The 24624-nt window shown below is 41.1% G+C and overlaps 1 protein-coding gene across 1 annotated transcript in view; it reads right to left on the bottom strand.

Moving 5' to 3' along the window:
- FGGY (FGGY carbohydrate kinase domain containing) overlaps positions 1 to 6747 on the bottom strand; it is a 694306-nt gene extending 687559 nt beyond the window's left edge. Inside the window, 1 exon segment of the mRNA XM_007947412.2 lies at positions 6547 to 6747. Coding sequence (XP_007945603.1) covers positions 6547 to 6747 — 201 coding nt within the window.
- Between the last annotated feature and the right edge of the window lie 17877 nt (positions 6748 to 24624).

The following is a 24624-nucleotide window of genomic DNA, read 5'->3' as shown; positions in this document are numbered from 1 at the left end:
TGAGTCAGAACTGACTGAATGGCAACTGTCTGGATTTTTTTAGTTTACTTCTAAATTCTGGGTAAGCAAAACATAGTTCCTGCCATCCTGAAACATAATACCTAATAGGAAAGATGGACATTAATTTTTTAAAATAATTATAACATTAGAAATTGTGTGAGGTTCTATGAAGGAAAAGTACACTGTGCTGACAAAATATGTAACAAATAAAATAACAATTAGTTGGGGGTGATAAGCAAAAAAAAATAAGAAAAGGACAGCCTTTTTAAAGAACTGACTTTCAAGCTAAGTTTTAAAACAGTACTAGCCAATAGAATTTTTGGTGATTCTATTAATGTTCCATATCTGTGCTATGGAATACCATAGCCATTAGCCACCTGTGGCTACTGAGCATTTGAAATGTGGCTACTGCAACAAAAAAAAAAAAACCTAAATTTTAATTCAATTAAAATAACCATAAGTGGCTAGTGGATAGTACAGATCTAAAGAATGCACAATAGTTAAACATATTGGCAGAGGGTTGGACTAGTGTGTTGGCAGAAGGAAGAATGTGTGTAAAAGTCCTGAAGTGAGGGAAGTGTGAGGATATTGTGGCTGGAAGGCAGTGCGCTGAGAAAAGCATCATGAGATGAGTCAGAAAAACAGAGAGGCACCAGACCATGCAGGGCCCTGAATGCCATGTTAAGGATTTTGAGTTCCACCATATCCTTAAACTAAGTTTAAAGATGCGAGTCACGGAGCTCTGGTAGTATAGTGCCTAAGGCATTTGACTGCTAACCAGAAGGCTGGAGGTTCAAACCCACCAGCCACTCCTCAGTAGGAAGGTTGGGCAATCTACTTCCGTAGTGATACTGCCTTGGAAACCCAAGGAGGGGTCACTATGAGTCAGGTCTGACTAGAGGGCAAATAACAACAACAACACTAGTTGTAAGCCAAAAAGTGATATGAAATGGCTTTCAATAAAATAAAGAAAAAAAAAAAACACTCTAGCTGCAAGGAGAATGGATTGGATAAGAAAAGAACAGATACAGGAAGATTAGTTATGAGGCTTTTACTCTAATCTAGACAAAAGATGGAAGGTATGTCATGCTGAAGATGGAGAGGATCCAATAGATTTGACCTTTCACCCATTTGACTTAGGCTTATTTCATACTATCTGGGGAACCTTGGGAAAGTTACTTAACTCTGGGCTTTTCTCAATCGTAAAATGGGAATAACATCCATTTCCCACCTAACTCATAATGGTACTTTATTAGCTTCATATATGATGGCTTTATCCATGCAATTAAACTATTTCATTGTTAGGGCAGATAACTTATTGCATACCTCCCCTATATATGCTCCAGTGCATAGCAAAGAGTATAACACACAGTAGGTGCTCAATAAATGTTTGCATACTAAATGCCACTACTCAGAAGGAAGACTAGGCAATCTACTTCTGTAGAGACACCTCCTTGGAAACCCAAGGAGGAGTCTCTATGAGTTGGAATCGACTGGACAGCAAACAACAATAATACTAAATGAAGGAATAACAACTGGCAAATGCCTCTTGGCTAAATAAGTCTTCCAGCTTCTCTTCTTCCTAATTAATGGACGTTTAGTACTAATCCTACAGTAACTTCTAATGCTCTTGTCTTGTTGTGGTGATCAAGATTTCTGCCTTCAAAAAAAGGAGGTAAGCCTTTAACATCAGGAACTGTGTATGGCCTCCAGGACTTAGGCGCTTCCATAGAACCTTGTAGGTTTGCATACTTACTAATTTCTCTTTCCTTATTTGAATGCTAACCAGAAGGCTGGTGGTTCAAACCCACCAGCCACTCCTCAGAAGAAAGATTGGGCAATCTACTTCTGTAGTGATACCGCCTCGGAAACCCAAGGAGGGATCACTATGAGTCAGATCTGACTCGATGGCAATGAGGTTTCTTTTCTTTTTTTTTTTTTAATGTATCAAACAGGAAAAATGGTAGGTATCCTGCATACCTAACAGTTACCGCAATAAGTAAATAAGATGATGGGAACCAGAGTATTATGTGTTTGTCTGCTGTTATCTCTAAGTAATATTAATTCAATAACTATTTGTTGAGCACCTAATTTGTGCCAGGCAATGTGTTAAATGCTGGGAGTCCAGGGGTAAATCTCTTTAATAACCCAACAATTAAAATATGATCTGATAAAGGTTAGATCATGGTACAGGTGATGATGGTGAGTTGTGGGGCAGTAGAGAGGAGTGTTTTGTTTTTTGTTTTTTTTTTACCTTCTTTCCTCTAAAGTTGACAAGAGAGGGCAGAGACTGTCAGAGGACATCAAGGAAGGCTTCCGGGAGGAAGTAATGCTTCAACAACTTTATAAGGTGCCCAGGAGTTGGACAGGTGAAGAAGGTGAGAAAAGAGCATTCCCAACATAAAAATAACAGATATATTCCATTCATTCATGTATTCAACAAACATTAACTGAGCCTATTAAAGGCATTTGTAATTCAGTATGCTAAATACAACAATTCTGATAAGCTCATCATTCCACACAGAATGGCAAATTCAGTAAGCTTCATGTAGCTTTGTATAACTTCAAGGCAAGGGGCATGTAGAGGGAGATGAGGTTGGAGAGGAAGGCAAGGGGCTGAGCATGAGGGTATCAGCAGCAGAAGCAGCAGCAGCAGAATCCCAATTCTTCCTCTTATCAGTCACGTGATCTTGAGCTGGCTATTTAATCTCTTCAAACCTCATTTTTCCCATCTCTAAAATGGAGAGAACAATACCTCAAAAGGTTATTATGAGGATAAAATAAAGTGATGGGTATCAAGTGCTTAATGTAGTATGTGGAGCATAATTGGTGCCAATAAACATCAACTTCCATTGTTGTTGTTGTTGTTATTTGCCGTCAAGTCGGCCCCGACTCATAGCGACCCCTCCTTGGGTTTCCGAGGCAGTATCACTACAGAAGTAGGATTGCCCAACCTTCCTTCCAAGGAGTGGCTGGTGGGTTTGAACCGCCAGCCTTCTGGTGAGCAGTCAAGTGCCTTAGGCACTATGCTACCAGAGCTCCCAACTTCCATTTAGCATCACCTTATTGTTATTAACTTGTCTAAAGGGAAGAAAAACATCATCTCAGGCAATGTGAATGACTTAGGGAAAAGGAAGGAGTACAGCTGCTCTCAGGCTTTCAACTTCCTGACATGCATAAGCAGGAACAGACAGGCCGGGATATGTTCCATGTCACCTAGACCAGTGCTCAAAATCCTAAACAGAAAGAACCCTAACTAGTAGGACAGAGAGTAAATATTCCCAAGAGGGAACTACAAAAAACTCAATTATAAAAACTCTGACTTTTCAATATTTTACTTTATAAATCCATTCTCCTCTATAATCCATGTGCAAAAGGGGCATGGGGGAGGTTTCTTCTGACCTCCTCTAACTTCACAAAGGGGAAAGAGGATCCAGAACAGTATCAACAGCCCAAGGTTGATTCCTATGAGGCAGAAATGAGACATGCTGCCACCCTCCAACACTTTTACCAATTCTGACACCAACCGTCTCTCTCACGGTACTCTCTATTTTTCTGCTGGGTTCAGTAATTCGTGGCAATGGCTACACAGAACTCACAGACAATACTCACGAGTATGAGTTTATTAGGGAAGTAACAGGTTACAATTCAGGATCAGGAACACTCAGGAGACAGTTCTTCTAGCAGGACAGCCTCCCCTCAGCTATACAGAAGGCAGGCCTCCTTCGGGCCCTGGGCCCCTCACCTAGCTCTGCCCTGCTCCGGCAAGGGTTACAAGCTCTCTCAGCTGTGCTTCTTCTGCCACCGTCCCTCTGTCTTCTCTCTGCCATCTCAGTGCAGGGATCTCGGGTCCAAAGATGCACTTCAATCCCGGCTGCTGCTTCTCTCTTGAACATGATGGTGGTGAAATTCTCTTTTCTGCTATAGAGATGGCTCATTTTAAGCCTAGCAGGATGGCAAAACTGACCAATCCCCACGTTAGGGCTCCATACACCCAATTTGCACGTCCTCTCCCCACAAGGGTACCATGTACTTTATTTACATTATTAGCAAGCTATCCAATCCCCTTGGTGGGCCACAAGCACCTTACATGGGCACAGTCCCACCCAGTCATCTGGAAGGAGTCACAAAAACCATGGCTAGAAGAGCCATATTAAGTAATTCACTGCACCATACCACTCATTTCTGTTATCATCATTATGGACACACAAAAGAGAGTACTTACTCATTTCAAGGCCCCATTACAGGATTTTATAAGTATTAACTCATTTAATTCTCTTAACAACCCTATAGAGGTAGGCACTATCATCATTCTCATTTTACAATGAGGAAACTGAGGCAAGAAACACTAAGTAACTTTCTGGAGATCACAAGGTACTACATGTTGCCACTGGGATGCCAATCCAGGCAGTCTGGCTCCAGAATCTGTGTTCTTAACCATTATGGCATGCTACTTCTCAAACATAGGGATGCTTTCTCCTTAAACCTCATATTAGCAATGGTGTTCTGAGTAGATACGTTGTCCTTAACCCGTGGCTTCTCAGACACAGCCACATATCCATACTCCCATTGAGGGGAATGGCCTAAGGCCCAGTGCCTTTATTCAGATTTGCTACAGGGAAAGATCATCACTTAGAACTAATGCCCACAGCACTAAGTGCGGCTAACGGGGCTCAAACAAATGACAAGTTGGCCACCACTGGGACATGATTAAAAATCTACCATTAAACCAAGCTGTACTTAGAGAAGACCTTTTTTTTAAAGACGCTTTTCATCAGGGAATTATATTCTCTTCTTGACAATTTCCTTAATGGCAAGAAAGGCTATATGTTAGAAGAACAAAGAAGACCCAAGGGCAAAGAGGAGAAGATTCTCACCATGGCAGGGGCAGGGGAGGGAGGGAGAAGGAAAATTAAACAGGCAAAGAGAAGATGTGACCCCTCTTTTATTCCTATATAATGCTCTAGTGCCGTCCACCCCCATCTCTTCACTCTGCCTTTTACTCTCGGGGGGCACTAACAGCAGCCCAGAGCTCATTAAAGTTTGAACAGCCTGATCAATAAGGACAGAATGGTGAATTGTCCATCTACAAATTACCAAGCACCTCATGAATATTTAAGGAACTAAACTAGGGGCAAGGAGAAGAGGGAAACCAGGATTTTATTTCTCCCTCGGGGTGGGGGGAGAGAAAATCTCTGCTGTTCCTGATCCCTAGGAAATAAAAGAATCAAATGGTCAAAAGAAATTTTTAAAATGAACAAATACTGTCCAGCATCATTTCTTTTCCCAAACCAATTGATTCAGCCAACTGACTACAATGCTCTTATGCATAAAAAGCCATTAAACATGAATATCTTCATGTCTGATATCAGATATTCTCTAGTCTTACCCAACTTCCTTGCTTTCTCAGAATACACCATGTTCTCATGCCTCCAGGCCTTTGAATATGCTGTTCTTTTTGTCAAAAATGCTGTTCCCTCACTTATCCAGTTGGGAGGCAGGATAGTCCAGTGATTAAAAGTGAAGCTTTAGAGTCAGATTGCTTAGGTTCCAGTCTTACCTCTGCTACTTACTAACTGTATGAACTTAGGGAAGTTACCTAACCTTTCTGTGCCTCAACTTCCTCCTCAAAAAAATGGGGGTAATAATGTTGTTGTTCTTAGCTGCTGCCTAGTCAGCTCCTGACCCAATAGAACAAAGTACCAGCCGGTCCCATGCCATCCCCATGATAAGTTACAAATCAAATCACTGTGATCTACACGGTTTTCACTGGCTGATTTTTAGAAGTTGATCACCAGACCTTTCTTCCTAGTCCACCTTAGTCTGGAAGCTTCCTGAAGCCTACTCAGCATCATAGCAACACACAAGCCTTCATTAACAGATGACTGATTGGTGGCTACACATGATGTGCAATGGCTGGGAATCAAAGCTGGGTTTCCCATTTGGAAGGCAATAATTCTACCACTGAACTACCACTGTCCTCTGGGAATAAAAATGAAAAAACAGTTGCTGTTAAGTCATCTCTGACTCATGGCGACCCCATAGGTGTCTAGTAGATTGTGTTCCATAGAGTTTTCAATGGGTGATTTTTCTAAAGTAGATCACAAGGCCTTTCTTCCAAGGCAATAACAGTACCACCTTTATTGGGTCATTGTGAGGGTTCAACTACATAATGCATATTATGTTTTACACAGCATGTGGCACATAATAAAGGCACTACAGGTGTCAGCTATGGCGTTAGTGCGTTTTTCAACATTCAGTCACACTCAAGGTTCCACATCTTCTGTCACATCTTCCCTGTGGCCGCTCAGAAAGTTAGCTATTTCCTCAGTTCTAGCCACAGTTATTTCCCTCCTAACACCAATCATACCATATCTCAGCTGTTTACAGCTCTCTGCCACTAGACTGTGAGCTCCTTAAGGGCAAAGCCTATATCTTGCTCACCTCTGCACCCAAAGTTTTTCTAAAGTAGCCTCTGGCACCAGGTTATTGTTGTTGGTGTAAGGGAATATGCACAAAGAGAGAACCCCATAGTTTTGCTCATACCTTTGTGACAACACAGCATGCAGCCCAGATGTCCTCAGAGGACTGCTCATGGTGGTTGAACTCAGGCTCCCACTCTTTAATTGGCTGGTCCGCAAAAGCCACGAGAACCCCCTTTTGGTCCACGAGAGCGGCACGGACACTGCCTGTTCCAACATCCACGCCTACATAGTAGCTCCTTGGTTACTGCTCTCCACCAGACATGGTGACCCTTCAACCTATGGTGATCAAATGCAAAGACCATGTGAACATGAGCTGGTCTGCAAAGACAGTTACAAAACATTTGTAAAGTGAAAAAGCAGAGAGGTTCAACTAACTAATTGGTGGTTGTTATGGATTGACTTGTGCCCCCAAAAACTGTGTGTTGTAAATCCTAACCTCCTGTGGTTATAATCCCATTTGGGAATGGGTTTTCTTTGTTATGTTAATGAGACAGGATTAATGTAGGGTTTGTCTTGAGTTAATCTCTTTTGAGATATAAGGGAGATTAAACAAGCAAGTTTATAGGGAAGCAGTGATGGGTTGACATAAATGCCAAGATACAGGGAGCTCTCCAAGGGACCAGGAGGCAGAAGCTAGAGAGACAAAGATCTTCCTCCAGAGCAGACACAGAGAGAAAGGATTCCCCTAGAGCCAGTGCTATGAATTCAGACTTCTAGCCTCCTAAACTGTGAGGAAATTAATTTCTGTTTGTTCAACGTATCCACTGGTGGCACTTCGCTACAGCAGCACTGGGTAACAAAGATACTCATCATTTATTATTTATTCCTCCATAAAAACGCTTAGTGCTATCACTGTATAAATTTGAGGCATGCAGCTAGGTGTAGGTGAACAAGACATGGCCTCAGACATGGGGTTTATGTTCTTGGATGAGAGTCTAATATTAAGCATTTAATTACATGATTATTTAAGCAAAATTGTAGCGTTTATTATAAATTCAGGGTTGTCAGAGAACTTAGAAACTAAAGGCAATGGATATGAATTTATTCTCAGTGAATCTGAATCAACAAGGGCAGTGCTCACGGAATGAAAAAGAAACTTCATCTTCCTTTTCAGCTATGCATTAAAACAGTATCTTAATAATATTAAGGGCCCATTAGGTACCAAGCACTGTGAAAGTGCATGCATACCCCCTATTTACCACTATGATACAATGGAAGATGGGTACATTTATATGTCTGTTTTACAGATGATCAAAATGAGACTCTAAGAGGCCATCTAAGATATAGCTACTGGTCTCTACTCATCCAGAGCAAAATACAAAGAAGGAAACTAAAGACTCAAAGAAGAAACTAGTCTACAGGACTAATTGCCTACATGAACCATGGCATCGTTTACCCTGAAACCAGAACTAGACAGTGTCTGGCAACCACTGCCAACCATTCTGATCAGGGCCCTAATAGTTGGACTTTGATAGAATGGGAGAAATTCCTTAATAATTAAAAGACTTATTCTACTGGAGACTGGAGGACTCCCTAAGACTATTACTCAGAGATAGGCTTCAAACCTTGAACTGAAATTAATCCTTGAGGTCATCTTGTAGCTCAAAAAATAATGAATATCACTCCTTTTAAAATCACCTATATGAGACTAAATGATCAAAAATTACTTCAAAACAACAAGGAGAATATAAGGGTGCAGAGAAACTAGATTAATGGAAACAGAACAACCAGAACAGAAATAATGAGAATGTTTTCTCAGAACAACCAGAACGGAAATAATAAGAAAGTTCCCTCATTGTGAAGAATGCGACCAATATCCCTGAACAACTTCTGTAGTAATTTTTGAACTGGAAATTTAACTGGTGTAAACCTTCACCAAAAATACAATAAAATATTATTAAAAAAAAAAGAAAGATGAGACTCCAAGAGATAAGTACTTTCTGCTGAATGCTAGGGCTGTACCTTATAAACATCGTGAGCATTATTATAGTGCTGTATGTTATACTGATGAGAAAATCAGGTTTCTGTGAAGTTAATGAATTTACCAAACATCACAGGGAACAGTCTGGACCTAAAGTCCCAAATCTGTGCAACTCCAAATCTCACACCCTTTCCATCCCATTCCATTCTTTCTTCAAAGATTGGAGTATAGTTTTAGAGAAGAGGCAAATATATTGCAGTCATGTCATGAAGTGACTGGGAATTGGGAGAGTCCAGAGGGAGACAGGATCAGGAATCTATCAGAAAATCTGTTTTCCTTACAGACCTCTTGTGAATTACAAGGAAATCTAACAAGAGAACACTCAGGAATTCCTTGGCCTTCACTGATGCTCTAATTCCCTTCGGTCAGATTAGCCCACGCGACACAGGAATCTCATAGGGGCTTTCATTTTCCAGAATGGCCTTTAAAAGAATAAGAACAAGCTGCAAAGACAATTTCACTGCTGAACAGACTACAACTCCCCAGGTGGGCTTGGGGACAGTCTCAGTGCCCAGAGTCTAATTTCAACCTAAGAAGCATTCTAGGTCCTTCATCTTCAAAAAGATGTTTCTTCGGTAAAGTCACACTTGGGGATTCTAAAACAGAGTTAGCCAGCAGATGTTCAGTTACTGCTTCCTGGATATTTATCCCAGTAAAAAACAGCTTCATTAAAAGTGATTGCTTCTGACTTCATCACAACGAATTCCCAAATGTGTCTTTCCCCCTTTTGGCTTTAGGGTTCACTGGGAGGTGAAGAAGAAAATAGGGAAGCTATGGTAGTAATGGGTAGGTGGTACAAAATGGTTAACACATTTGGCTGCCAACCAAAAGGTTGAAGATTTGAGTCCACCCAGAGGTACCTTGGAAGAAAAGCCTGGTGATCTCTTCCTGAAAAACCAGTCACTGAAAACCTTACAGAGCGTAATTCTACTCTGCACACACAGGGTTGCCATGAGTTGGGATCGACTCAATAGCAACTGGTGAATGGTATAACGTTTGCTACTTTCATCTGGGCTTCACAGAAGCCTCTCAGTCTCCAGTCAACAGGGGTTTTCATCCACTGTCCCTCTTTTAAATCTCATCAGAAGGTCCACATGACTATTAGCAACAGTTTTCAAATTGTCTATTCATTCATTCAGCACCAATACCTTTTCTTTAAGCTAATAAACCAAACCCACTGCCATGGAGTCAGATCCAACTCATAGCAACCCCTCCTTGGGTTTCTGAGGCAGTATCACTACAGAAGTAGATTGCCCAACCTTCCTTCTGAGGATTGGCTGGTGGGTTTGAACCCTAGCCTTCTGGTTAGCACTCACATACCTTAGGCACTACGCTAAGCTAATACTTGAAGAAAATTTAAATAAAACAGATAAAACAGAACTACTCTGTGTGAAGAAAAGATTACCCTTGCCTCACCCTCTCTGAGGCTCCCCCAGCAGGAGTTCCTAAGGAAGATCTGCTGGGCGCGTCCTCAGAACTGCTGAAAACCACTGGCTTATGGCTGTGGTACAACCAAGACCCCCAGCATGACATCCCAGGTCCTCTGCCTGCTGTCCAGTCATGTCTAACACTGTCCTGTCCATTCTCGCTCCAGGCTCCAGACATCTTGATTCCCCTTGCAGTCCTCAAGTGCATTCTGTTATCAAGTCCCCCCATCATTTGGTACTTGCCTTTTCTTCCTAATCCCCTTCCTCTCCTTGTGACCACATACATACACTTTAAGATCAGCTCAACCAGCTCTTTAGGGAAGGTTTCCTTGCTTTTCTCCTTCCTTCGTACACATACAAACAGTGTCATTATCTTTCTTTCTTTTACCTCTCTGAATTTCAAGTTTTTTTTGTATGTCCATATCTGCCTCCCTTCCTGGACTGAATCTGAAAAAAAGGAACTTACTGATCTCTGTATCCGCAGCTTTTAGCACAGTGTCTAGCACATACAGTTTTCAATAAATATTTACAGAATGAATTGAATCAGTGAATCAATAAAAAACAAGATGAACAGGTTCACATTTTAATAGTGTGAATTCTAAATGTCTATTTATATGCACTAGTGTTTTGCTTTGATTCTAATCCCTCTATGCCTCATTCGGGAGCTCTGGTAGCATAGTGGCTAAGACACTTGCCTGCTAACCAGACGGCTGGCGGTTCAAACCCACCAGCCACTCCTCGGAAGGAAGGTTGGGCAATCCTACTTCCGTAGTGATACTGCCTCGGAAACCCAAGGAGGGGTCGCTATGAGTTGGGGCTGACTCGACGGCACATAACAACAACAAATGCCTCATTCATGCAAATAAAAGGATTTATTGAATGCTTATAATCCTGTTTAATTAATCTAAGGCACTCATTTCCTCACGTTTCACTTCTCTGAGATTAGAGTGCATCTTACCATCAATGACATCTTATAATTAACTGGTACCACTTTTTTTTTTTTTCCTTAAGCAATGGTATACAAAGTAAAAATGCTACATCTTGTGATTATTAACACCTGCAGTTCAAAGAAATGCAGCATGGTTCCATGTACCAGGCATCCTGCAAAATGTAAGAATACAGTGATTGACAAAACAGGCAGAATTCCTTGGCTGAAAGGTTATTTTAACTGTAAATTGGGATGCTGTTGTTGTTAGGTGCCCTCAAGTTAATTTTGACGATAACAACCCCATGTGACAGACTACAGCAGCCCCAACAGGGTTTTCTACGATATGGCATTTATAAGAGCAGATAGCCAGGTCTCTCTCCCTCAAAGCAGCTGGATGCATTAGAACCACCAAGCTTTTTGTTGTAGCTGAGTGCTTAACCATTGCTGCACCAGGGTTCTTTATAAATAGGGTTAAGACTATTCATTTCAGAGGATTGCTGTAAGGATTAAATGAAATTGTTCACAAAATATGAGGCACCGCAGGCATAGTGGGGAGCTCTGGTGGCATAGTGCCTAAGGCATTTGACTGCTAACCAGAAGGATGGAAGTTCAAACCCACCAGCCACTCCTCAGAAGGAAGATTGGACAATCTACTTCGTAGTGATACCGCCTTGGAAACCCAAGGAGAAGTTGCTATGAGTCAGATTCAACTGGACAGCAGTGAGTTTGGTTTTTTTTTTTTTTTTTTTGGTTTGGTGATTAGAGTGGCCTGAATCTTTGTAAGATTCTTGCCTGGCCAATAAAAGGGAATGACCTGAGGGAGAGGGCGTTGGATAATCCACTTTCAAAGTCTGATGTGCTACTTGACTTCTTAGGTTCTTTCTTTAACTGAAATAATATCTCCTGTTTTAGCTTTATGTTTCTTCTTCTGAACCTAATACCAGTGTTGGTTTTCACCCTCTTTCATCAGACCCTGTGATTTTAACAACACTGTGGGGCTCACTCCCTCTAGTTTCTGTTTTTCTTCTGTAAGTAGGAATTTTAATTCTATAGAGTAAACCTTCATCAACAGCAATTGCTCACACTATTGTTCAAATGTCAGTTCTCAGGATCCTCAGCACAGGAAAATGACTTTGCTAAGAAAAGTTAGAATGTACAGAAAACTCTAGTGCCTAAGCATTTGACTGTTACCAAAAGGCTGGCGGTTCAAACCTACCAGCCACTCCTCGGAAGGAAGGTTGGGCAATCTACTTCTGTAGTGATGCTGCCTCGGAAACCCAAGGACGGGTCGCTATGAGTCGGGTCCGACTCGACGGCACATAACAACAACAACAACAAACCAAAATGAAAGAGTATTTATTCTCCAGGGGCTCTGGTGGCATAGGAGTTAACACATTCCTCTGCTAAGCAAAAGGATGGCACTGCAAACCCACCAAGTACTCTGTGGGAGAAAGATGAGACAGTCTGCTTCTATAAAGATTTACAGCATTAGAAACCTATGAGGTAGTTCTATTCTGTCCCATAGAGTCACTATGAGTTGGAATTTACTTCATGGCAGTACATTTGTTTTTTTGTGTTTATTCACCAGGGACTCTGCTAAGCGCCCCTGCCTACTTTGTGCAAGGTCAGTGTTATGGGTTGAATGCTGCCTCCCAAAATATGTGTAGTAATCTTAACTCCTATACCTGTGGATGTAATGTAATCATCTTCCATAATGTAATGTAATCAATCAATTAGTTGAAGTCTGTGGTAGTTAAGGTTATGTGTCAACCTGGCTGGGCCTGGTTTTGAGGGGCTGGGCAGCTGGATGTAGTATTCCCATGATGAGACCTGACAATCAATTCCATGGTGGAATCTACTATGAGCAGCTGCTTTAGGGATGTAGTCTGCTTCCAATAAGAAGCAACTTTGAAGATGGTATCTAGCTTTGGGCATGCTTGAATCCTGCATGTAGCCAAGTCGTTATTAGGCAGCCTACCATGTTGTCTGGCAATTGTGGACTCTTAATGGACTTGAATCAATGGCCTGCCATGTGATTTGGTAATATTGGGACTGTGTCTTTTTACTTGTTGACCTTGGGTTTGTCAGCCTCAGCAGCCAGCAGCTGCCTGACTGAAGAAAGCCTCCAGCTTCAGTAGGCCGGGAACAAGAGGCAGAGCTAAAGCCCAAGGTCAAGGGACTTTCAGCCAGCCCTTAGAGCCTGACACTTTGAACCTGGACTTAAAGCCTCCAAACTGTAAGAATAAATTCCTGTTTGTTAAAGCCATTGCATTTGTGTTATCTTCTGTTAGAGCAACACAAGAGGTAACCCAAACAAGGTCCTACTGTATAGGGTGGATCTTAAACCTAACCAGAGTTACATAAAGAGCAGCACAGACAGATCCATATATGGGGGAAGACAGATGCCATGATGTGAGAATCATCTACAAGCCAGGGAACCAAGGAAGGCCCAAGTTTACAAGGAAGACTGGACTTGATTGAGACCTTGATTTGGACTTTTAGTTTCCATATCTGTGAAAGGAGAAAACAAAACAAAGTTCTGTTCTTTAAAGCTACCCACTTTTGGTATTTCTATTAGAGCAACACTAGGAAACTAAGGAGCTCTGGCAGCATAGTGGCTAAAGCACTTGACTGCTAACCAGAAGGCTGGCGGTTCAAACCCACCAGCCACTCCTCAGAAGGAAGGTTGGGCAATCCTACTTCCGTAGTGATACTGCCTTGGAAACCCAAGGAGGGGTCGCTATGAGTCAGGGCCGACTCGACAGCACCTAACAACAACAACAACAGGAAACTAAGACAGCCAGCTGTCTGTCTTCAGAGACTGACCCTTCCACAATACCAGGCTACTTGTCTGGGGCAAACCATCAGTTTCTGTACCATATTCCCACACACTTTTCAGGAAGAAAGTAAAACCTACAGAATAAAGGGATCATACTCTCCCTGCATGGTTCATACACATCTTCCAGTTCATGTTCATCAAAGAAATGGATCCAAATTACATATTTCACATCCACCATTTTTTCCCATTAGTATAGTTTTAAGTGATCTTTGTGATTATTCTCACATCTGGGACAGGAAAGCAGGGAAGCTCAAGCCCTCGAGCAGCTTCCCCATGACTTTACCCTGTGCGTTGTAAAATCTCTGCCAGGGCATTTTCTGCAACACAGATCTCTTGTGATTCCTCCTGGGTTATAAGTACTCTCTGCTGTGTCCTGAATTCCAAACATTGTTCAACCAGTACCTCTTAGCTTCAAAAACTCAAAATATGGAAAACATTATTCCCTCTTCTAATTTGTTTAAAAACAAAAAAAATTAGGATCATATTGGGTGTCAAGCACTTTCACAAATGTATGAATCTCAGTTGGGTTGGTAAACTTATCATCATTTTATAACTCAGTAAACCAGTTACTGTCAAGTCAGCTTCGACTCATAGTTACCCCATGTACATCACAGCGTGCGCCATAAGATTATCAAAGACTCATTTCTCAGAAGCAGATTTCCAGGCCATCTTTTGAAGCACTGCTGGGTGGATTCAAACCAACCCTTCAGTTAGCAGATAAGGGTGTTAACTGTTTCCATAACCCAGGGAGTTCTTATGCCTCAATGTTGTTGTTGTTGTTAGGTGCCATCAAGTCGGCTATGACTTATAGTGACCCTACGTACAACAGAACTAAACAGTGCCCGGCCCTGTGCCAGCCTCACAATACTTGCCTCAATGGGGTGAGTAAATTGACGAGTGTCAAACAATCAGTAAACGGCAGCACCAGGATTTGAACCTTAATCCCATATGGCAAATATAGCACCCTCCCCACAATACTAACTTCAAATTGTAAACCAAATCCTTTGATAATGTCTTCAATAACCATATAAGCAACAAACACAGCAACAACTTGTATTTACTGTTTTCTGCAAAATCACCCACACAATGTCATGACTTCATTTAATTCTTGCCACAACTCTGTGAGGTAGGCAGCGTGGGGGCCCTGTTTGCTACTTAAAGGAAGTAGATTGTCAGAAATAAAGCTGTTTAAGTTCACACAGCACATAAACTGAGGAGCTGAGATTCAAGCACAGTCAGTATGACTCCAAAGCCCACTTTATGAATGGTGACAGAACTTTGGTTTCATTTCATTCCTTTTAGGCAGAGATGATTACCCCAAAAAAGATAAATAATTATTAGGGATATGGGAAGATAGTGAGGCAGAGAAAAATCAGGACATGGACCATAAAAACCAAGAGAAAGATAAATAATGGTGAGAAATTCAAGCTGCACTCCTCCCAGCCCCAAGATAAACCTAACTTCTCAGTACTACAGGATGTTTCAAAGGGCAGAGGGAGCCTCCTTTCCAGGTCCCCAGCGTGAACTGGACCAAGTTTCACTCTCGATGTACAATCAAAAGACTGCTCTGTATGATAAATATTTATATGGTTCATGAAATAATAGTCTGTATAAACATTATTAGAAATGTGGCACAGGAAGCCACAGACTTCATGGCTGATTCTTCAACAAGTGTGCAAGCTGCTCAAATGAAGGACAAGAAAAGAGGAACATGGAAGCAGGAGGCTGTTCTCTGTAAAAATATTCCAGCAATTGTAAGGGGGGGTAAATGCTACAAACACTATGCTGAAAACTGATCCTTTGGGGCCTATTCTTTTCTTTTTCTCCCCCTTCATTTCCCTTCAATAACCTAATAGCAATAACACTGTTTCCTATGACTATAGCTCTCCTGTGTAGATGAGCTTACCTGCGATCCTATTTCTTGGAGAGTCACTCCTCAGGATCAATTTGGTGGCAGTGCCCACAGAAACACAGGGACCTAGGAAGGAATTCAGCCTCCTCTTTCAACTTTGATCTTTGTACTCTGCTGGCAGTTTATATACACAAATCCTGTGGAATTTAGAAATTTATTTATTTGCATTGCAATCAGGGTTTGATAACATTGGGAAGAAAAAGACAGGCAGAGTAACCTTGTCCACTTCAGTCTCCTTGACATAAAGAATTAAGTACCATTTTACGCAAATTTCACATGCTTGAAATTGGTGAGAAAGCTTGGGAAAGAAAGAGCTAATCTGGCAATAATAACTGGTTCTTTATTGCCTCTACCAACAGTACACAAAGAGAAAGTACAGTCCGCTGACAGGTACTTTTCTTCTTAAAGTGAAAGGCTATCTCCAATAGCACCCCTCTGCCTTTACCCAGCTCTTCTCAGTCTTTCAGTTCAAGGGGAAGATACCTTCTAAATGTTTTCAGGTTGCCAATGCTGACTGACTTTATATGTTTCACTCAAACCCAAACACTTCCTGGAGTCCCCAAACTTCTCGAGCTTGTAGCAACTACACAGAGTCCCTGGGTGATGCAAACAGTTATTGCATTCACCTGCTACCTGAAAAGACACGTTCAGGTCAACACAGAGGCACTTCTGAAGAAAGCCTAGTAATCTACTTCTGAAAAGTCAATCACTGGAAACCCCATGGTGTAGTCTACTCTGACACACATGGGGTTGTCATGAGTCAGACCTGACTCAACAGCAACTGTTACTGACAAACAACTGCGCAGGACAGCTTCATCTAGAAGCACCTGTTAACTGGAGTGAACTGTACAACAACCGTTGTAAGCATACTTCCAGCAGGTAGGAGACAACCAATGCATTGTGTGGCTGTCAGGGAGAAAGGGGAAAATCTGTCCCTCAAGCTACTGTAAAGCTAAACCAGGGCTTTATCTCTGCAAGTCCTAGACACCTGCGACTATCTTTTATTCATCACTGGTGCCCTGGTACCTAACAAAGGGCCTTGCATGTGACAGATCAAGAGAAACGTCAGAAGACTCTGAGAAGGAAGATGAGGAGGAGGAAGGGAGAAGGGAAAGAGGAATTGAGAGAGGGAAAGGAGAAAGGTAGAGGTTGATGAGGGGTAGGAGGGAACTGAATTGATAGTGGAAAGAAGAATGAGAGAACAAGAAGCTAAGATACCTCTGGATTAACTCAAAAAAGAGAGAGAGAGAGGAAAGGAGGGAAAGAGGGAGGGAAGGAGAAGAGAGATAGAAGGAAGGAGGGAAAAAGAGACACAGAGATACAGAGAAGGGGGGTGGGGGGAAGAAGGAAAAGAGGAAAGGAGGGGGGAGAGAGAGGGAGGGATGTAAAAGGAAGGAAAGAGGAAAAGGAAGAGAGGGAAGAAGGGAGAGGGGGGAAGGGAAGAAAGGGAGGAAAGTCAGTCAAATGCTTTAGTTAACACCAGGAAAAGACCTTAATGCAGACAAGAAATAGATAATGGAAATATCAGTTCTCAGAGACTCAGATATAAATCCAAGTATTTAAAAAAAAAAAGAAAAAGTTTACTCTGAGGGTCACCCACTCACAGCTGGTGTGTATACTGTCACCCAACAGGAGAGACCTCAAGGCTGTGAGAGCACCCAGGAGCTCACACATAGGACCCCTGATATTTACTCACCTCAAGCCAGCTTTCAGGTGTAAAAAAAACCCTAGACACCACAGAACATGGAAAATACATCCTGGGTTTGTCTCAGAGGTTGGGAGCTCTCAAAAGAAGCTCCTACAAGGAGTACAGAGGTCATCCTACAAAGAGATACAGGGCTGTGTCTTCACAGCTGAGGAGGTACATGGGCTGGGCCTCTCTTTTCCACCTATGTATCTCTAATGCACACAAGTATACACACACATGCACATGCACACACACACACAAATAATAACTTTGGTACATAGTAGGTGAACGAAAGAATATTTGGGAGGAATGAAAGTAATTCTCCCAGATCACCAAGCAGTAATCCTCACGTGAGGATTTATTTGGTTAATTAATGTATCAATTGATAATTAATGTGTCAAAGTATCAGATGGCTAATTTTATGTGTTAACTTGGATAGGCTATGGTGCCCAGTTATTTTGTCAAACACTAGTCTTGTTGTTGTTGTTGTTATGTGCCGTCGAGTCAGCCCTGACTCATAGCGACCCCTCCTTGGGTTTCCAAGGCAGTATCACTACGGAAGTAGGATTGCCCAACCTTCCTTCCGAGGAGTGGCTGGTGGGTTTGAACCGCCAGCCGTCTGGTTAGCAGGCAAGTGTCTTAGCCACTATGCTACCAGAGCTCCCAACACTAGTCTAGATGTTATGAAATATATACAGACCATTAGCATTTAAATCAGTTGGCCTTAAGTAAGGCAGATAACCTTCCATAATGTGAGTGGTTCATCAAATCAGTCAAAACCCTTAGAGAAAATCAGTTTTCCAGGGAGGATTCTGTCTCCAGACTGTACGGACATCTTGTCATAATTCTTCTCATTTTCCCACCTAACCTACTGATTTGGGACCCAAGACTGCTGGAATCTGTAGCCTGTTACCTGACCTATAGATTTTGAACTTGCCAGCTTCCAAATCAAGAGCCAACTCCTCCAAAGAAATCTCTCTCCCTTTCTCTCTACTCTCCCTCTGTCCCACCTATATATACATACATCAAAAACCAAACCCAAGCCCACTGCCATCAAGTTGATTCTGACTCACACCAACCCCCACTGGGTTTCCAAGGCTGTAAATCTTTATGGAAGCAGATTGCCTCATCCTCTTCCAGTAGAGCAGCTGTTAGGTTCGAACCTCTGGCTTTGGAGTTGAATGCCTTTCCTGCTATACCACCAGAGCTCCTTATATACATATATACATCTATGTATATATATTCAAAAGAACATGAAATTCATTGCCATCAAGTTGATTCCAACTCAGAGCAACCCTATAGCACTGGGTATAACTGTCCCCATAGGGTTTCCAAGGCTGCATTCTTTATGGAAGCAGCCTGTCACATCGTTCTTCCACAGAGTGGTTGGTGAGTTTGAACTTCCAACCTTTTGGTTAGCAGTGGAGTGCTTAACCACTGTGCCACCAAGTCTCCTAATACATACTTACACTCATATACATGTGTGTGTGATTTTTTTTGTTGTCATTGTCTCTTTTCTATTCCTCTTAAAAAAAAGAAAAAAAAAAAAAAAAACTCACTGCCACTGAGTCGTTTCCCACTCATAGCAGCCCCCATTGGGTTTCTGAGGCTGTAAATCTTTATGGAAGTAAATCACCCAGTCTTCTTTCTTCAAAGCAGCTGGTGGGTTTGAACCACTCACCTCTGGTTAGCAGTTAAGTGACTTATCCACTACCCCACCAGAGGTCAGAATCCTAAATCAGATCTGAATCTGGTTTTATTTAAAGCCACCAGTGATTCTATTTCCAGTAGTAAAAAGGACATTGATAGCCCCTGGTATGATTAGGCAATAAAAAAACAAAACAAAACTCACTGCCATCAAGTCGATTCCAAGTCATAGCAACCCCCACTGGGTTTCTGAGGTGCTAAATCTTTATGGAAGTAGATTGCCCAGTCTTCCTTCTGCAGAGTGGCTGGTGGGTTTGAACTGCCAATCTTCTGGTTAGCAGTCAAATGCTTTAGGCACTACACCTAGATATACACAAAATACTGCACTACTGTGTAGTCCTGATTAAATACTTGTAAGAGACCAGGCCCTGAGTGGTCATGTATTTGCTACTCTGGAGCACTTTTGTCAAACTGAAGAATATAATGATATTAGCTTAATTTTGTTAGACAAAGAAAAGGAAAGAATGGGCTCAGGGACTTTAAATTCCTAACTCAAACACCACAAAAATGACCTAGAAATTATGTGTGCCCTGACAGAAAACCCTAGCCACAGAGCTGAGATTTCTGTAAACCAAGGCCAGCGTCTCATCATTCAAGTGACTGAATAACCATACCAATTGGATTCCCAACCTCAAAAAGTGTCTGATGGTAAAGTGATAGCAGTGAGTGGGAAGAAATAGGATTCTGACAATTGAAATGGGGACATCTGGGTAGACATGGATGACGTTGGAGACACTAAGCCCTTAAATTGTGTTGCGTCTTCTTTGCCAGTAGCAGCCTTGTTTGTTAATCTGAAGTTATTCCTAGTTTATGTACTTCAAGCAAAACCTCCTAAACTATGTACGGCAGTCAAATAGTGGCTTTATGCTGCCACCAGAAGGCTGGCCATACTTCAGGAGGTCAAGTATCCCATTCCAACTCCATTTTCTCCACAAAATGCAGAAAAGTTAGTTGTTAATGTCAGTGCCAGTTTATCACCATTCTAACTACTAGATAAGAAGCTCAATCTTTTTCTGGTTGATGAGGATTTCATGCTATGTACTGTATCTTTTTTTTTTTTTTTTAAGACAAACATGAGGAGATTGGAGGAGAGACATGACATTAAATCAGACTATAGAAAGATTATTTCTTTAATTTCAAGGTTGGATTCAAAAAGCAGAAAAGTCAAAACTCATCAAACCCCATGCCTTTTTCACAATGTAGCAGCTGTAGGATCAAATATTAGCCAGCCCCTTGATGGCAGCCCAAACCACCACCCTCAGAGAACTTCCCAGGCAGTGGCCCAACAGCAGTCACAAAGAAATACCAAATGCAGCCCCTCTGTGACTGAATACATAGGATAGCTCCTAAAGGAAAGAAAAATATGACTTATTAAAGTGGCATCCTCCAACTCTGCCAACAAACATCCCCTTAGAGCAAGTTAACCTCATATCTCCCATATCCTCCTTCACAAAACCTGGCTTAGCCTCCTCACCTCTTCTGTCCCAACAAAGCAACACCTTACTTCTTACAATGCCTTCTTCTGTACCTCTAACAAGCCATTCCGTGGAATGAGAGAAGAGAGCTCTAATTTGTAATACCCATCAGGGCATATCCTGTTTGTCCCATTTACAGATGAGGACACTGAAATTCTGAGAGGATCAATGTCCTACTAAGAGACAGGAAACCAGCAAAGAGAAATTGAGGTTTGTCTAACTCAGTTAGACTCTTGCTACCAGTTGCTGTCAAATCAATCCTGACTCTTGAAGACTCCCGTGTGAGTGGAATTGTATGCCATGGGTTTTCAGTAGATTGCTAGGACACTTATGAGGGGCCTCTGGGTGTCTCAAACTTTTAACCTTTTGGTTAATAACTCAGCACATTATCATATGTACCACTCAGGGACTCATTTACCGTTGCTATTGTTGTCATGTGCCAGAGTAGAACTGCCCCCATAAGGTTTCCTAGGCTGCAATCATTACGGAGATTTCCAGGTCTTTCTCCCATGAAGATGTTCAATGATTTGAACTGCCAACCCTTTGGTTAGTAGCTGGGTGCTTAACCACCGCACCACCAGGGCTCTTTTAGATTGTTGCTACCATCCCTAAAATGATTCAGCTTTCCACGCTAACCAGTGTACCTAGGTACACTTCAGAATGAAATTTCAAGTCCATTTATCTTGTGAAAACTTTTCAGATACTCAATCATCAGAAATGCCTTCTCCATTCTCTGATTAATAAAAACTACCTTGTGTCACTGTAAGTCCTCACATAGAAAATATTAGATATTAACTGACAATGTTCTACTCCTTATGTCCTTGCACCTATGGCCAAGCACAACATAGTGTAATGCAATACTAGAGGAATAACTGGGTTATGGGGGAGGAGAAAAATTTTAATGTAAAAATTTTAAAATAAAAGGATTAAGAATTCTGCCCCTGAAGAGTCCTAGGGAGCTCTATCAGCAAGTCCCTCTTCTGGGTGGTGCAGATCAGGGCTGAAGCATCACTCTCCTTGCCCTGAGGCAGGCTCCACCTTGATCAAGGGCCCCACTTCCACAGGAATGTATAGGAGGGAAGAAGGGAGTTGGAGAGGGAGCATGCTCAGACAAAGTGATAAAAGACAGTCTATCTTTTACAAACCCAATTTATAAGAATTTCACTAAAAGCAAAAATTTGGATTTTATGGTCTTCCATTTTCATTGCATTGCTCTGGAAGCAGAAAATTGCTACAACAGGCACAAAGGGTCAAGGGGGGTTGCTGACTCTAAACACAGGGTTATCATATTTTAATCCTTGATATGCCAGTTACAAAGCTAAATCCTTAACAGGGAAAATTACATGCAAACTTAGTGATTTATTTTCTTATACAGGATCTTCTTTTTAAAACGTGAATTCCTGACCTTTCTTCAGAGTTCTAAGTAATTTAAATATTTATGTATTTTCTCTCTTTCTCTTTCTCCTCCAAAAGGCTGCTGTTGATTTAATGACATAATTAACTACAAACTGATTTTCCATGGAACTAACCAGAACTTCAAAGCAATGCCATTATCATCAGCATACTGGCCAACATCCACAGCTTTTCCCAGAAAGTTACTCAAATTAAAACAGAAGAACCCACCAACCTTAATGACTACTGTCAGATGACTGCAAATTAGGAAAAGACTCAGAGCAGTATTAAAAAACTCAATGCTGTCAAGTCAATTTGACTCATAGTGACCCCCTCCTTGGGTTTCCGAGGTGGTATCTCTACAGAAGGAGATTGTCCAATCTTCCTTCTGAGGAGTGGCTGCTGGGTTTGAACTGCCAGCCTTCTGGTTAGCAGTCAAATGCCATAGGCACTTCGCCACCAGACCACCCAAAAGCAGTATTATGTAAAGCAATAAAATCCACTCTCGACATGATCTTGCAAAACTCTTTCCTCAGAAATAACCATAAGCCAGGGTCTGGCTGAGGTCTTTGGCTTGTTCTTGTGTTTACCTTTTTATAAAGGATGGCCCAGTGGTGTTAAGGTCTAAGGTGAAAGGCCTAAAAAATGAGTTACTTGAAGGTTCAACATTAGACTTATGGAACTGAACAATCTGCCATTCCACAAACATAACTGAAGAAACAAACCTGTTGTCATTGAGTCAATTCCAACTCACGGCAACCCTATGTGCTGCAAAGCAGAACTGTGCTCCATAGATTTTTATGTCTGTGACCTTTTGAAAGATCACCAGGACTTTCTTCCAAAGTGCCTCTGGGCAGGTCTGAATTATCAACTTTCCAGTAAGCAGCCACCTAACCACTTAACTGCCCGGCCCAGGGACTCCACCAACATAACCCTGTCTAAATTACTGAGGGTTAAAGCACAAGCTTAAAAACCACTAATGTATATTCTGGCCACAATAAAGTCCAAGCTCTTTACAGTAGTGCTCCCTTATATGTGGTTTCAGTTTTTCAGTTATCCACAGTCAACTAGTCAGTTTTAATTGTACACTGTTCGGAGTAGTGTGATGAACTATCACACTGTCCCCACTCCACTCCGTCTGGAACTGGCTTCCTTCTTCTCTGCTAGGGATAAGCCTAGAAAAGAGTTTGGTAAGCAGCTGTGCCATGCCCTGCCAGTGTCTGATGGGTTAACGCCATCCATCAAGGGTACCCTGGGTACCTGCAGTATGTATGTATAGAAAAAAAACATAGTACATATATAAAGTTCAGTACTATTCATGGTTTCAGACATCCACTAGGGGTCTTAGAACATCTCTTCAGTGGATGGGGGGGGGGGACTTCTGTATTTGATACAAAGCCTGTCTCTATAAATTTAGCTTCCCCATCTCAACCTCTGACACTCTAATCCTACAAAACTACTAACAACCCTTCAAACAAAGATCTTTCATGCCTTTGTTTACTGTTTTCTTTACTGTACGTATAAACTTGCAATTCACAAAAAAAAGAAATACATTAATAAATATAAAAAAGAAATCAATATATATCTTTGGCCTCACAAATAATGTAGGAAATGCAAATGAAAACAATAATGGAATATACTTTTCCACCAAACTGGCAAAATTGAAAATTTTAATAACATCTACATTAGTAATAATGTGAGGAAACAGGACATTGTATGCACTATTCATGGGAGAGTACAAGAAGTACCCAGCTTATGACATTCAAGTTGCAAGGTATTCAAGTTGCAACATATTCGAGTTACAATGAACTGCATTCACTACCATTCTTTTTTCCCTCTTGGTACATCTTATGGTTAGCAATACATACTACATACAGTGTTGCAGTGTGTAATTTGCTGATGTTATCATTCTCAGATGTTCACTCTCAGATACGCAATTTTATGACTTAATGTTCAAAACATTACTGTGTTTTCTAAACTAAATCAGGAGCTTCAGTTGCTTGAAAACATGGACCAAAATGCTGGTTGCTTTGCTAAAGCAGTTAGATATTACCATGAAAAATATACTAAGAAAAACAGAAGAGACAACTCTAATTTTCTGACTAGATATGCCATCTCTATTCCCAGGAATAATCCAGATGATTCAGAACCTTCCAAAAGTGGAGTTATTATTGCAACCAACAAAATGTTAACATCATCCAATTTTTCACTGTTGGAGTAAATATTTATGGCTTATGTATATTTTTTAATGTATGTATGTACTAAAACATATTTCAAAGTTTATATGTATTGATTCCAACCTCTAAAGACAAAGATAAGATTTATAAAGATACTTAGAAGGCAAAATAATGAAAACTAAGTGTGTGTGTGTGTGTATATATATATATATATATATATATATATATATATATGAGGTATTCAACTTATGTCAGAACTGACTTAGAGTCATTGGAATGGAACCCTGTCATAGTCAGAGGCTACCTGTAATTGGTACAATCTTCTTCAGAACAATCTAGAAATATCGATAATTTTTTAAATTGGTCCTTTAACCAGAATTTTAACTTCTAAGGTTTTATCTTCTAAGAATTCATGGATTGGTTTATCTAAGAGATATACACAAAATGCCCATAACGATAATTTCTTAAAAAAAAAAGCACAGGCATAAAAATCTTATTTATATTAAATGTTTAATAATGTAAACATTAAATGTTTATTAATAGAAGACTTGCTAAAATTCATACATAAGCCGTTGTTTTTTTTAATTAAGTAAAAAACTAGTTCTTAGGGTATA

The sequence above is a fragment of the Orycteropus afer genome, unplaced genomic scaffold (assembly GCF_000298275.1).
Source record: "Orycteropus afer afer isolate SDZICR_OR568_19922 unplaced genomic scaffold, OryAfe1.0 scaffold00183, whole genome shotgun sequence".
Lineage (NCBI taxonomy): Eukaryota > Metazoa > Chordata > Mammalia > Tubulidentata > Orycteropodidae > Orycteropus > Orycteropus afer.
This window is presented reverse-complemented; position numbering and strand designations above follow the sequence as displayed.